The 15,840-nt window shown below is 46.4% G+C and overlaps 1 protein-coding gene across 1 annotated transcript; it reads left to right on the top strand.

Annotated features, from left to right (window-relative positions):
- The first annotated feature begins 8,447 nt into the window (after positions 1 to 8,447).
- LOC133096541 (GTPase IMAP family member 6-like) lies at positions 8,448 to 15,307 on the top strand. The gene is made up of 3 exons (XM_061198156.1): positions 8,448 to 8,738; positions 10,804 to 10,891; positions 13,180 to 15,307. Exons 1-3 carry the CDS (start codon positions 8,577 to 8,579, stop codon positions 13,932 to 13,934), a joined length of 1,005 nt encoding a protein of 334 aa, XP_061054139.1. The 5' UTR covers positions 8,448 to 8,576; the 3' UTR covers positions 13,935 to 15,307.
- The last annotated feature ends 533 nt before the right edge of the window (positions 15,308 to 15,840 follow it).

A 15,840-nucleotide genomic window follows, 5' to 3' on the forward strand; every position in this document is an offset into this window, starting at 1 on the left:
TCAAGCTGTGATCCCAGAAAGCAGTCAAAAGTTTTGCTGCAGACACACCACAGGCTTGGCATGACAAGACTCCTACACAGGTATATTTTGCTGGTCAGATCTGAGAGCCCCTGATGCCTGTGGCTGGATCTTGGGTTGGAGGTGGCAGCTGCTCAGATCAGACTAGGCAGAGAGGGATCCAGGAGACAAATTCCCTCATCTAGTTCTCTAGCTCCCACAGATCCTCTGCTGGCCGCCCCACTGGTGGGGCCAGAGAGAGACAGAGAACAATGGAGCCCACTGATGTGGTCCCCAGCAGGGCCAAAGAAGGACCGAAAAGGGAAGAGAGTGGATCTGCAGGGGAAACTGGAACGTTTCTGACACAGATCTATTTGAATTTATAAGCAGGAGAATTTTAAGCTGGCACCTAGAAAAGGAAAGCGGAGAAAAATAAGAGACTTGGGCCATTGTTTTTTGAAATGGGCATTTGGAATTATTGTTTATTGGAGGATATTACAAATGTTATTATTTGTCTCTTTGTTCATTTGTTGAATGAACAATATACTGAAATAGATCAAAGGATCTATAGTAAAAAGTAAGTTTTCTCCCACGCTGATCCCCAGAATCTGAAGTTCCTTTCCCCAGCGGCAAGTGCAGTGGCCAGTATTTAAAGACATATTTTGTATATATGCATAAACAAACATACATCTTGTACTAGTTAGCCACTGCTGTGTAACAAATTACCCCAAAACTTAGTGGTTTGAAACAGCAAACATTTATCAACTTATCTCTCAGAAACCAGAGAACAATGCTGCTGAGGAAACTGGATAATTTACTGACAGGTACAAAATGCTCACAAGGGGCCCGTGTAATGTGCTTCACAGGTAGTGTCAACACTCAATACGGGATGCATTTCGGCCTTCACATTCCTTCCATTTGAGTTTTAAAACCATGCCCAGTGAACAAGGGCTCAAACTTGGACTAAATAGAGCTTATAAATATTGACTCCATTAGAGACATAAAGTTGAAGTTGACCAGTGATATGGAAGAATGGACAGAGAAAGCAGTCGAAGTGCTCCCCACAAAACATCATCAGTCCCAGATGGCTTCACAGGAGAATTCTATTAAACCTGCAGCGATCAGAGAATCCCAATTTTACTTAAATTATCCCAGAATATAGGGAAATAAGGTAAACCTTCAAATTCTTTCTAAGAAGTAAATGTAACTTTGAGCTGCAAATCTGACAATGATTCTACCAAAAAACTACAGATGAATCACATTTATGAATATCAATACAACATCCTAATAAAATATTAGCAAAAACAGAATCTGAAACATTTAAAAAAGGGTTACATTATAATCAAGTGGGATTTACTCTAGAAAACTAGAGAGAAGGGGGATGTTCATTAAGAGGAAAATTATTAACATAACTCACCAATAGCCATTCTCAGTAAAAACATTCTGTAAAATATGAATTGACACATACTTTCTTATCTATTTCTCTACTCATCCTGAAAGCCAGCAACTTACTTAATGGGGAAATACTTTCTCACTAAAACTAAAACCATCTTCAACTCACTTTCCCGTGGTATTTGAGAAATCAGTCAATGCAAAGAGAAGAAAAAGTAATTATAGGAATGAGAATTAGAAAAAGAACAACAGGGAAGGCCAGATAGTACACAATATTGTAAAGCCCCTTAGAGTATTGGTGCATGAATAGAAAGACCAGTGGGGAAATCAGAAAATCTAGAGAAACACTCATTTGCATAGGGAGATTTCGTATACAATAAAGGCAACATCCCGTATCAGGGGAGAGCAGGTGGACATTATAACGAGACGTACTGAAAGAACTGAATAATCATTTGAAAAAGTGTTAAAATTGGATTCATTCCTCATACCAACCCAGGAGGTATTCCAAATGCATCAGATATTTGTTAAAATATTAAACTATGAACTATTAGAAGAAAACAGACAGATTCTTTCAAAACCTGAGAGTGAGGAAAACTTTTCTAAATTGAACTCAAAGTACAGATGCATATCTGCTCTGCAAACACGTTCATAGCAATCAAGTTTTTTCAATGATCAATGTAATAATAAAATATTCTAAACAGATCAGTATAAAGCATTTTGCCTCTGCTCATATTATCAGCTAGAAATAATTAACTAAGGCAAATTAAATCATTATCAAAAATGATAAGATTTGTACCTGCATATCCAATATATTGAGTGCAACTTAGAATTATTTTTAACGTATTGCATTAGAAGGGAGTAATAAGGACTTAGGACTCCAAGTACAGGTTAATTTGTAACAGTGTTCTCTTTTCACTTCAAGCTTTGTCACTGGACTAATATATTTGGTTCCTTATTATGTTTACTCAGCGATTTCACAATTACCAGGAAAATAAGTTAATTCTTTGTAGTTTAAAACAACAACAACAACAAAATACAGATGCCATATGGAATCCAATTGATAAATGTGACTTCCAGATTCCAGTTACATGTCAGGAGCTTGGAAGTCACTACTCCATCCTAAGAATAAGTGAAAAGCTTAACAGACTGAAAAAGCAACTCTTCTTAAATCCTGAAGAGATCCCTTTGACGACACAGGGCAAACTGCTGCCCCCAAGACTGGAGAACAGACAGGCAAATGCAGGGAGTCCTGGCTTAGCAGAGCAGAGACTCACCATGGGCAGCAGTGCTGGGCAGGAAGCCCTGAACTGTGATTGACGAATTGCTCGATGTTCAGCGTGGAGTTAAAACTCCAGGGGGACCCAGTCATGGGGGGCGTCTCCACACCTTTGTGAGTTTCACTTCTAAGAGCTCCACCAGGTTCCCACAGTAAATATCGGGAAGAAAAATCCCCTGTGGCTTCCTGCAGGGGGAGGGGCAAAGGAACCATCTTGAAATAGAGCAGAGCATCTTGTTCTCCTCAACAAGGCCTGCCCTCAGGGGAAACCAGTTAACCAGAGCCTAACCTGCAGGGGTTTTATCAGAGCCTACCTAACCTGGAGGAAGAAAAATCTACAACTACAGTCAGCGCTAAGCCTTTCATGTAGGAAAAGGGAAATACCCACCTCCAGACCACTGGAACCCTACTGTCCCACCTAAGTGGGGAGAAAAAAACTGAAAAACACTTGTGAGGTTCACAGTCCAGAGGCAAAGGCTCACTAGAACTGAGATATAATCATAGGACTATAGAATACTTCTCCTCCCCCACCCCATCACCCCATTACTAAAGGCTTCTTTACAGCAGTTCTTGTTCATGTCCAGCTAACAAGAAAAATTACAAGGTGTACTAAAGAGCAAAACACATAATTTGAAGAGACAGAGCAAGCATCAGAACCAGACATGGTAGGTGTCGACTGAACAAAAATGCACAACCTAAAAGGTGAGAATTCTGTTTTGTTTGAGGACTTACTGAGAACTATAGCTGGGGAGACAGCCTCTCAGATAGTTCTGAGGAACTGTTCCAAAGAGGTAGTGGAGGAGCCAGGAGATATAGGAGTTTTTGTTGAAAACAAAGCAAAACAAATATGTAGTCAAACATCAAAAGGTTACTGCTAGTCACACAAAAACCAGACATCTCAAGTTAATGATGTAGTGCTATTCTATGTCTGGGAAGATGCAAGAGTCTGGGCTCAGTGAAACCATTCCTTTGATATGCATCTTAGCTATCTAAGGCCAGTATCCTGCTTTCCTCTATTCTGAATTCCCCTCAGGGCCCACTGTCCGGGGGCCGCAATGCTGATGGCTTGATGGGCAACATTCATGTTTACTGAAATGGCAGGCAAGATTGGTTTGTCCACACAGGAATCTTGGTATTATTAAACCAGGAATTTAAAACAACTAAGATGAATATGCACGGACTCTAATGTAAGAACAGATGAGCCATGTAAGCAGAGACATGGAAATCCTAAGAAAAGAACCAAAAGTAAATGCTTGAGATCAAAAGCGATGTAACAGAAATGAAGAATGCCTGTGATGGGCTAATTAGGCCAACCAGATTATAGTCTTCAGGACCAGTTTCTACTCAAAGAAACCTGGGATTCTTGGAGAAATGACTGATTCAAAGTGTGAGGCAGGAAAGGCATGAAATGACCTGGGATCATCTTATAGGATCTTTTTTTTTTTTCCCCCACCCTGATCCAAACAAACTAAACTGTAAATAAATTATGAGATAATCCTTGAAATCTAAACTCTAATGAGAGGATATTTGATAAAATTAAAGATTTATAGTACCTTTGATACTGTGGTTATGTTTTTTAAAAAATCATCTTTCTGTTTTAGATATGCATACTAAAATATTTACAGGTAAAATGATACAATGTCTAGTATTTGCTTCAAAATAATCCAGGGTTGGGATGGGAAGTAGGTTGGGATATACAGGAAACATGAATGGTCAGGAGTTGATATTTGTCAAAGCTTGGTGATGGATATATGGGTGTTTATTATACTATTCTTCTGTAAATGTCTGAAATGGTCTATAGCAAAAGGTTTAAGATGTATGTATGCCTTTGCAACCACTACTGAGTATATACTATATTCCGGACACTCTGATATGCATGTTTCATAGGAATATTTACTCCTTATAAATACTCTAGGGTGAAGGTAGTATTATTATTCTAATGTTATAGGTGAGGAAACTGTGGTTCAAAAGTACTGAGAGACTTGCCCAAGGTCGTGGCGCTAAAAGGTACTGGGCTGAACAGGGATTTGAGTCAAAGGCTGTCTGACTACCACGCTCACTCTTAACCACTGCACACTACGGCCTCTTCTTGTTCCTTCTCGGACCCGTCATTCTACACTTTACATCAGGTCAGAGGCGGATCAGGGGAAAATAGTCCACACTCTTTCCCAAATGGTGAACTGTTAGCAAGCCTGTCATTAGGGAAGGCAAGGAGGAGGGTTCACATTTCACAGATCGTTTTTCTCTCTCTTCCATCTTGGGAAGCCAAAGATGGGAGTCATAGTCAGGGGGGAAAAAAAAAACATTTAAAAATGTTTCTCCAGTGGTTCTCGGAAGACCTAGAGGACCTCCAGGTGAAAGAAAGGCTGCAAAGTGAAAAAGGCATGTGCTTCAGAAAAGAACCAACTTACACTGTGAGTCCAGATCCACCACTTCTAGAAAATTCCTTCAGCTCCCTGAGGTTCAGTTCCCTCTACTATGAAAAGGGACAATAAAACCAATCTTGCAGGGTTGCCATGAGGCTTTCATAGGATAGAAATCTCTATAAAGATCTCTTACGTTGTCTAGAGCATGGCAGCCACTCAGTAAAAAGGTAGTGCTACAAAGTGCATTGAAATATAGGAAAACCCGGGAAAGAAACATAACTGAGTGACTGAGAGACACATTGCAACTTAGAGATTCAGCTGGATTTACAGGTTATATTCTTTCTTCAGAGTAGCTAATCCTCTCCCTATAGCACCCCGTCCTGCACCCCATACCTTGCACCTGGAGGGACACAGCCTCCTTCTTGTGATGTGTGGGATGAATCCAGATGAGAATTCAGTGGGCAAGGTTCTCATCTTTCCTTGTCCACCTCCAGGAGCCTTGGAGAGCCACCAGTTCTCTGGAATTTGAATCTTTTGGAGAGTCACCATTTCTCTGGAATTTGATTCTTTTTCAGTGAGTAAAGGGAGTTAGAGTAGGTTTAATAGAATGGTCTCTAAATTGCCTTCCAGGTCTGAAGGTCTGCCTTGGGGACACTAACTACCTATTAAAGGAAAACGACACGTTTCCAGGTAAAACTATCACAACAGCAACAGAACAAAAAGTGCACTATTTTTTTTAACTTTTAATTTTATATTGGAGTATAGCCGGTTAACAATGTTGTGATAGTTTCAGGTGCACAGTAAAGGGACTCAGCCATCTATATACATGTATCCATTCTCCCCCAGACTCCCCTCCCATCTAGGCTGCCATAGAATATTGAGCAGAGTTCCCTGTGCTGTGCAGTAGGTCCTTGTTGGTTATCCATTTTAAATATAGCAGTGTGGACACGTTGATCCCAAACCCCTGAATATCCCTTCCCCCCACCCTTCCCCCCCGGTAACCATAAGTTTGTTCTCTAAGTCTGTGAGTCTGAGAAAGTGCACTATTAAGACAAGGTCAGCCCCTCCTAACAAAATTGTATGTGTGCAATACATTACCCATCCCCCAGCCTCTGGCAACCACCGTTCCACTCACTGAGTCTATGACTTTGACTATTTTGTATATACACGGAATCATACAGTATTTGTCTTTCTGTGACTGGCTCACTCCACTTAGCATAATGTCCTCACATTTCGTCCATATTGTCTCATATGGCATATGATTTCCCCCTTTTCTAAGGCTAAATAATATTCCATTGTACATAGATACCACATTTTTTTACGCACGCATCTGTTGATGGACATTCAGGTTGTTTCCACATCTTGGCTATTGGGAAGAGTGCTGCAATAAACACGGAGGTGCTAATATTGCTTCAAGATCCTGATTTCAACTTTTTGGATCAATGCCCAGAAGTAGAATTGCTGGATCATATAGTATGACAAATTGACAAATTATATGTTTTGAAGGTATACAACTTGATGATTTGATATATACATTGTGAAACAGTCACCACAATCAAACTAATTAACATATCTACCACCTCACGTAGTTACCATATTCTTTTCTTTCTTTCTTTTTTGTGTTGAGGGCATTTACACTGTATCCAGTTTTTGCTATTCTATGTATCCTGCTATAAATATTGTAGACATTACCTTTTGTTGGCACACACACACATTACTGTTGGATATGCACCTTGGGGTAGAATGGTGAAGGTTGACTACGTGTATGTGATATTCAGGTTTCTGAGATACTCCACAGAGTTTTCCAAAGTGGTTCTACTAATATACATTTTCACTAAATGTGGGAGATTTCTGTTTGCTTCACACTCTCAGAAGTTTCTCAAAGTTTTCTTTATTAGATTTTTTTTACACAATTTTAAAGTTTATTCTCAGGCTTTTAATTTTTGTGTTGTTGTTTTAAAAGTCATAAGTTATACCTAATTGGCTACTGTTTGTATGTTAGACAGTTTTTATGGTTTTTGTTTAATTTTGCATCCATCAATTTACTAAATTCTCCTATTGTTTATAGTAGTTTATCAGTTTATTCTCTTGATTCTTTCCAGATATATAATCATAGCATCTACAAATAATGATAATTTCACATCCACCTTTACATTTTTTATACATACAGCTTCTTTGTCTTTAATGGTTTCAGTATATATGCTAGAAAAAAGTTTAAAATAGTGTTAGTGAACATTTTAATCCTCCAAGCCACCATTAAACCTCCAAAATCTTTATCAAAATCTTTTTGTCAATAGAATACACTCCCTGAGATATCTTTTGGTTCCAGCTCTTTACAGTAGTTCCAGGAAAGAGAGGTGGGAATGAAGTATTCAAGTAACTAGAAAAAGTTCTTCAAGGCCAGAGCATAGAAGGAAACAAAGATCCTGTGATAAAATGAGGTGGGAAAGGTGGGAAGGGACTATACTTGGCCTGAATCACCTAAAGGGGGAGAAGAGGAGGAAAAGCTTAAAAAAAAAAATTGTGATGCTCACAGCCCAGGAACACAGACCCACTGTAAGAGTGAGATTCAATCCCAACATGATGCTTCCCCTCCTTCACTCCCTACCCCACATCAGCAGGACTCCAGTATGAAAACAGTGAATGAAAGCTGAGAGAACAGCAAGGCACAAGCTCTATTTAAGAAGGGGTTTTAGGGAAACCCCCAGACAATGGGGGAGACAAAACAAGGGCACTAGAGGAAACTGAGGCCTCTAGCACCTACAGCTACAACAAACATTAAACACAGCTCGTAGCCAGATCAACGTCAAATCTCACACCATAGGCCTATTCACCTCAGTTCCTAATATCTGACCTATCATGTCTGGCTTTCAACAACATTCCAGGGCGTGCTGAAAGGCAGGAGAAAACACACAAAGCAAACATTAGACCCAGACTCAGATGTGACACAGATTTTGGAATTTTCAGACACAGAATGTGTGTGTGTGTGTGTGTGTGTGTACACACACGCATGTAGAGAGGCTTATTATAAAGAATTGGCTCGTGTGGCTCCTGTGGTCCACGGGATTATGGAGCTGATGAGTCCCAAGATGTAGGGTCAGCAAGCTGGAGACCCTGGACAGCCAGTGGAGTGGCTGAAGGAGGAGCCTGGGGGAGGAAGAGAGACAGTGAATATCCGTCATGACCTGGAAGGCAGAGGATGTCTGCAGGAATTGGGTAATTCTCAAAAAAGGGAGGAAATCAGTAAAAAATCATTCCCCCGGCGCAACATTTTCTGAGAGATCTGCTGCTTTGCTTTAAGCCTCTGGGTTGTAGCTGTGCTAGTTCAGAATAAAAATAATAACAATACGCGTGTTCTTGTTTTTCCTGTGGCTGTTATCAAGGCTGCAGAGGAAGTGCAGCCGGCAGAGCTTTCTGAGTCGGGAGGGCCGGCCTTGCTGTTCCTACCACTTCCTCTTCCCTCAGCTCACAGCTCACGGCTGTGCTTTCAAGGGCAGTTCTTGAGTTGAGCTTTCAGATCACATTTTGCTGAAAAACTATAAGCTATGTTCTCTATCTATTCATACGCCTGGGACACTTTCTTTTACCTTCTCCATTCAGCCTGCAATGTGGCACCTCTAAAATGGGAAACAAAGCATTCACGAGTGCCCGCGACCCCGGCAGACACAGGACATGGGCATTCCTCCTGCCCAGCGGGCAGCGGGGCGGTAAGTCCGAGTGTGTGGGGACTGTCTGTGTGTGATGTGTATTTGTGTTTGTGTGTGTGTCGTGTCTGAGAGTGTGTAGTGGGCATGGTGTGGGTAGTGTGTGTGTGTGTATGTGTGTGTTGTGTATGTCTCTTTGTGTGTAGGTGAGTGTATGCGGGTTTTCTGTGTGTGTTATGTGTGTGTGTGTGTGTTGTAGGTATGTTTACACGTTTGTGAGTATATGTGTGTGAGTGCTGTGTGTGTCTCATGTTCGTGTTCATGTATGTATGTGCTTGTGTGTTGTGTTTGTGAATATATATGTTCATGTGTGTTGTGTAGGTATGTGTGTGCTATGTTTGTGTGTGTTCATACTTTTGTGAGTGTATGTGTGTAAGTAGTGTGTGTGTGTGTGTGCACGCGTGTCTGAGGTACAATAAGAGGAGCCGGGGCTAAGAAGTCAGGAGGACCTTGTACCCTTTGTGCTCTGCCTGGAACTCACTGCTTACTTCTGGGCAAGACGCTTCTGTGAGTTTCACTGTTTTCCTGAGAAACCTCACAAAGGTGACGTATCTGCTCCGTGTTGGAGACAATCCCTGTGGCACGTGGCACACGTGTGATGCCCTGTCAGGCAGGGTGTAGGCTGAGACGGCCAGGGGCCATGCAGACGCGCTGTCTGGGCGCGAGGGTGGAGTGCAGGGTCTGCCTCACCCACCTGCCCTGGTCCCGGCCCGGCCTGTATCTTCTTCTCACCACCCTTCTCTCTAGAAGAGGAAGGAGGTTTCCTGGGTGAAGTGCTGCCTCCGTTTCCACCAATGATGTAAGGGCACCAAGGACAAAGAGATTGAGGGATCTCCACTTTGCAAAGACAGGGGCCCCTTTGAGAGGTAAAAGCCTGCGTCCTCACGAGAATGCGGCTGAACAGGTCTGGGTGAAGATGCTCACCTGGCCTGGTCACTCTCCCTGGAAAGTCACCAAACCTCCTGGGCTGGGTCCACTCTCAGTTGGCACGTTAGAGCTGACATCACTGAACCCCCAGTCCTGCGGCCACAGCCCCGCAGTTCCCCGGCCAGCCCCTGGGATCTGGCGAGGACTGAGGTGGTGGGCCAGGTGAGCAGAGAGCCTTAGCCCCCCAGGGATGCTGTGGCGACGGGAAAGCTATGTCTATGGACGTTCCCCCGGAGTTACCATCCCCTTCAACTCAGAGCCTCCATCTGGAGAATGTCATCTGACTGTGATTGTCTCTGAGTGTCCTACACATTCCAGAAAAAGTCATGGGGCCACACGGTTCCCTCCCCATCCCACAGAGAATACCAAGCAGATACAACACGATGGGCTCCTGAAACGGGGAACCGTGTTGGTCTGCAGCGTGGCACGGGTTGAAGGCAGGATACGCTGCTCTCTCCTCAGGGTGACAGGAGTTCCCGGGTGGGTGACACGGCCCTCCTTCGCAAAGAGGACTAGGAATCGCTCTACAGAAGGTCAAAAAATGTGTTGGAATCTTCTACAGGGAAGAGATGTCACGAACATGTAGTTGTGGCCCAGCATTCACACCTCCAGGGACACTGAGGCCCAGGCAGTGCGACCACCTAGTTGCTGGCCTGGGGAGGAGCGCCGAGTCCCCCGGGCCCCCAGCAGGACCAGGACTGGGCCCCACGTGGAGAGGGAGCCTGTCCGAGTCCGCCGTCCTCCTCACCGCCCAGCTCTTGGCCTCTGCGGCCCTTGCTGCCACGCTCTCCCCACAGATCATTCTGGCCCCAAGAGCCCCTCACCCGCCCCTCCAGCAACTGCCTGCTCACGTCCCCCAGGCACGCTGGCCACTGCTCCCAGGGCAGTATCTGTCAGGATGCATCCCTGATCCTTTCTCTCCATCACAGAATCACCCGAAAATGGAGACCACAGTGCAGGGGGAGAAAGGAGGAAACAGGGGCCCTAAAGGATGTAGAGGGTGTCTTAGACTCCCCCCTACTCTTTCTCTCCCACCCAAACCAATGCAAACAACTTCCTTTTGGCAAGAGAAAGGCAAAAGTCAGGTGCCTCTTAAAACTCGGTGGAAAAATCAGTAAGACATATGATTATTTTTTTCTAGTCGGAGGAAGAAGAATATGAAGAACTCATTTTCCTGGAGAATCGCGAGGAAGGCCTGTCTCAGGATCCTACACAAGATGGGTCAGGAGGTAAAACATCTTTACAGCAGACATAAACTTGAGAGAGGCATGGTCGGGGGACCTGTGAGGTGCAGGGGGTACGCTGGGAGAGGCAGCAGGAGTTCCGCCTGTCAGAGATTTGCCCACCCGGCGGCCATTGAAGGGCGTTTGGGTTGGGCTTCTCTTCATCCTGGCCAGATAGGAGGGAAAGGTCCCTGATGGGCGCAGTGGGCCGAAGGGGTGAGGGACAGCACCAACTGCCCCTTCACTGAGTCACAGGAAGGATGTGCTGAGTGGGTATGAAAAATGACTCGCCCCAGGCCTCCGTGTGGGCATCTTGCTGGCTCAAGTGTGAGAGCTCTCAGGGTCACGAGGGCTGCAAAGTACTAGTGAACAAGCAGGATGCACTCAGGTGCCCCCAGGACCGGGCTCTGTCTTCCCAAGGGGCTCCCTCCCCACAAAAGCTGTTGCATCAGGGTCAGGGGCTTAACTTTCATGGGCTCAACTTTGCCATCTAGCCTGAGGAAACAGAATTTAGGAATATAGGAATGCGGGAAATCCATCCACCTTCCTGGCCAGAAGAATTGATTTGTGATTCATCATGCATATCAACACGACTGATTTTTTTTACTATATGAACTTCAGTGACCTGAGCCATTGAGAGAAAGCCATATTAATAAGCTGCAAAGGAAAATTACAATACAAGTGCCAACACCTGATTTCCCCTTTTTTGGCAGCAATCGAGATTAAGCATTACTTTAAAAATCTGGCTTTAAAGTCCAATGGCGTGGGCGCCTCCAGGCTTGCCCAGACGGGAGACCCCTGTCTCCCTCCAGCTTCACATTGGAGGGTGGAGATGAACACTGCACCCTCCCTGCTTCTGTGAAACTCCCACCCATCCACTCAAATTCCTTTCAAGCCACCTGAGGGAAGCTGGAGGGAGCCAATATCATCCAGTCAGAACTGGTTGCTGGGAGATTTGGAAGAAGGCGGTGCCAGTCCTACTTTCAGGAGGCCGGGGCTCTGTCACTGAGACACATCGATGTCTTCAATGTGGAGCAGACTTGGAAACCGGCTGGGGTTTGGCTCTTCTCTATGTGCTCTGGCTCCTGGGACCTGCAAGGCCACGAGAAGGGAATTCCCTTCCTGCCCTCCAGCTCCGGTCATTTCTAAAAAATCTGGACATTGGGTTTCTAAGTATTCGATTGGCATGACAAAGCTTCTCGCGGCTGATGGCTCTGACGTTCTGCTGGGTGAGAACGTCCAGCCCCAGCTCCAAGAATATAGCTTAAGAATGTGACCCTAGTGTGCAGCTGTGCTGTGGAGCTGGGGGTAGGGCTGTAAAGAACCCACCCTCACAACACTCCTCGCTGGGAAAACTAAAGGTAATGTGACGTGGTCGATCACGTCAGGGAGAGGACCGACACAGAGGATGCGTGCTTTCAATTTCACCACTCTTCCTGAGAAGGGTCTCCAATCAGAGGTACTCGAGGAAGCTCAGGGTCCCAATTCATGATGGGATGATTCCCACATAGGTGACCCTGAGAAGAAGTTTCAAAACCTAAACATAAAATGTAGCTTTCTACCATATCATCCAGCAATTCCCCTTCTGGGAATATAGCCCAAAGAACTGAAACAGATATTGAACATATGTGCGCGAAGGTTCATAGCAGCATTATTCACAGTAGCAAAAAGGTGGAAACAACCCCAAAGTCCATATATATATATATATATGAATAAACACAATGTGGTCTACACCTACAGTGGAATATTATTCAGCCTTAAAAAGGAGGGAAGTTCTGACACATGCTACAACGTCGATGAACCTTGAAAACATTATGCTAAGTGAAATAAGCCAGACACAATAGGGCAACTATTGCCTGATTCCACTTATATGAGGTCCCTAGAATAGTCAAACCCATAGAGACCGAAAGAATAGTGGTTATCAGGCGTTAGGGGGAGGGAGGAACGGGGCGCTACCGTTTAACGGGGACAGGGTTTCAGTTTGGGAAGATGGAAAATTCTTGAGCTGCACAGTGGTGATGATTGCACAACAATATGAAGGAACTTAATGCTACACCTAAAAATGGTGAAAATGGTAAACTTCCTGTTATGTATATTCTACCATAATTTTTTCCTAAAAGTTACAAAAAGAGAGAGGGAAGGAAAGAACGTGAGCCTAGGGCACGTCTCAGATGCTGATGCCGGTCTTTCCTTCTCCTACCCACCCCCCCCCCCCGGACATTCTGCCCCTGGTGAGGCTAACGTGGGTGGATGGGCTCTAACCCCGGTCCCCCACCTTCTCTTGATGCTTCCAGGGCTGAGGGAGGATGAAGGGACCCCGCAGAGGCTGAGGCTCATCCTGGTGGGAAAACCCGGAAGCGGGAAAAGCGCAACAGGAAACAGCATCCTCGGCCGGAGAGTGTTCGAGTCCAAGGTCAGCGCTAGGCCCGTGACCAAGGCCTTCCAGCGGGGGCGCCGAGCGTGGGCGGGGAAGGAGCTCGAGGTCATCGACACCCCCGGCCTCCTGTCCCCGGGGGCGGCGCCGCCAGGGCGCGCTCGGGGCGGCTGCGAAGCCATCGCCTTCTCCTCGGCGGGGCCGCACGCGGTGCTCCTGGTGACGCCGCTGGGCCGCTTCACCGAGGAGGATCGGGAGGCGGTCGGGCGCCTCCAGGAGCTCTTCGGGGCCGGCATCCTGGCCCGCACCATCCTGGTGTTCACGCGCAAGGAGGACCTGGACGGCGGCTCCCTGGAGAAGTACCTGCGAGAGACCGACAACCGGGAGCTCGCCAAGCTGGACGTCCTCTGCGAGCGGCGACACTGCGGCTTCAACAACAAGGCGCAGGGGGCGGAGCAGGAGGCCCAGCTGAAGGAGCTCATGCGACACATCGAAGGCGTCCTGTGGGAGCACGAAGGCCGTTACTACAGCCGCCAGGCTTACCGCTCCCCCCAGCGGCACGTTCTGCGCCAGCCAGGGCGGGAGGGGCGGGGCCCCCAGGGCCCCCAGGGCCAGGGAAGGGCTCAGCGAGGAGCCCTGGCGGCAGGGACTGGGGCACATCCAGAAGGAATCTGAGCACGCTCACGGACAGCTCCTGGAGAGGCCGCCCACCTGACACGCGCTGCATTTCACGCAGCCACGCTGCTTCCTGCCGGCCTCCCTCAGCCCCGGAGTCTGGCTTCCAGCCCCTCACTTGCTCTCTCCGTCCCACAGGTCACCGCCCCTCCCTGTGTCCAGGGCAGGGTCTGGGGTGGCGAGCGGTGCGCGGGCTCCTGAGTTCCCAGGTCCTTCATCACACCTTCCAGAACACGCGAGCCCTTCCTCCTCCGTGCCTCTCCATCCTCACGTCTCCTTGGCATTCCGAGTCTGCAATAGGACACCGATAGAAGCACAGCTTCCTGCGGGCAGGCCCGAGCCTCATTCGTCCGTGTAACTCCCACAGCATCCTGGCCACTGGAGTCACCGCTTTAACGTCGATGTAGCAGATCAGTGTGGGATGTCGACCAGGTGCCTCTGCATCTCTTGGGCTGTGTCCTTGCCCGCTAAGGGGGCAGGCACGATGACTTTTAAGGCCCTGCGCCATGTGAGGCAGGGCAGGCACTGGGCTGGGGAGGAGAAAGCAAGTAGAAGCGGGAGGGGTAGAAGGCGCAGCCCTTTTAGTCACTCTTGAAAGAGGCCACCCAATCGCAGCAAAGGAGCCCCGTGGGAACCTCTTGGTGGGATGATGAGCACAGCGGGGCAGGGGTATCTAGGGGGCCAGGTCTGGTCAAGAAATGGAGCCTAGACCTGGCTGCAGGACATGGAGGCCCCCGGAGGTGCCGAGTGGGCCTGGGCGGAGAGGAGCACTTCCCTGAGGCAGACTCGGACTAGGGAGGTCACACACCTGTTGCTGCCCCTCGTGATGCCTGCCGTCCTGCCATAGAGAACAGAGGCGATGTTCAGCCCCACCTCTGCTTCACCTGCAGCCGCTTCCCTTCTCCCTTGAGAGTGGGGAGAAAGTGTGGGTGGGGTGTGTCTTGGTGTGTAGGTGGGTCCCCAGCAAGGTATTTTGGTGCATAGAATGGGGGGAGACAGAGAAGAAAGGGAAGCTGCCAAGAAAGGAAGCAGGTGAATGATGTAAAACGTCCTAGGGAGCAGCCTGCCGGGCTGATGGGGAGAGCCCTGCAACACGCGGCTGTCATCTTCTCCAGGCGCAGCGGACTCCTAAGAAAGCTTAAGCCTTTCTTTTGCTAAAAGATTCAGACAAGTGTCTCGAGGCAGAACAGAGACTTATTTTGGTGTATGCTTAAGATAGCCTTTGTGCCAGACCATTTATTAAGTAGGTGATCCGTGTCCCGCTGAACTGGAACGCAACATTTATCATATGTTAATTTTTCATATTCCCTAAGATCTCTGTCAGGATTTTCGGTTCTGTTCTTGTCTTCTGACTTTTCTACTCCTGCATGAATAAAACATGGATTTGATTAGAGTGGCTTTGATTATATGTGACACACCGATTTCCTCCCCAGTCTCCATTTTTGTATTTCCTTTGTTATTTTCAGGCATTTATTCTTCTGGGTGAAAGTTAAAATCGCTGTGTTTAATTTTCATAAAAGAATCTTGTTGGGATTCCAGTTGGAATTGTCTTACATTTATGTATTAAATTTGGGAGGATTGGAAGTAAGATAAGTCAGAGAAAGACAAGTACTGTGTAATATATATCACTTATATGTGGAATCTAAAATGTCAAACCTGTTTAAAGAAAGAGTAGAACGGTGGTTACCAGGAGGTAGGGGCACAGGGGATAAGACTGGTGGTATTTAAGGGTACAAACGTGTAACAAGCACTAAATAAGCCATAGAGATCTAAGGTCCAGTATATTGAATGTAGACAGTAACATTGTACTCTAAGTACGTGATGTGATGAATATTGTTACAACAGCAGCCATACTACAATATATAAACGTACCAAAGTAACACCCTGCACACCTTAAATTTACACA

This window comes from Eubalaena glacialis, chromosome 8 (genome assembly GCF_028564815.1).
Source record: "Eubalaena glacialis isolate mEubGla1 chromosome 8, mEubGla1.1.hap2.+ XY, whole genome shotgun sequence".
Taxonomy (NCBI): domain Eukaryota; kingdom Metazoa; phylum Chordata; class Mammalia; order Artiodactyla; family Balaenidae; genus Eubalaena; species Eubalaena glacialis.

Coding starts and splice junctions, on each gene's coding strand:
- LOC133096541 (XM_061198156.1), top strand. CDS start 8,577: ATGTTCTCTATCTATTCATACGCCTGGGACACTTTCTTTTACCTTCTC. Junction 8,739..10,803: donor GCCCAGCGGGCAGCGGGGCG/GTAAGTCCGAGT, acceptor ATTTTTTTCTAG/TCGGAGGAAGAAGAATATGA. Junction 10,892..13,179: donor TACACAAGATGGGTCAGGAG/GTAAAACATCTT, acceptor TGATGCTTCCAG/GGCTGAGGGAGGATGAAGGG.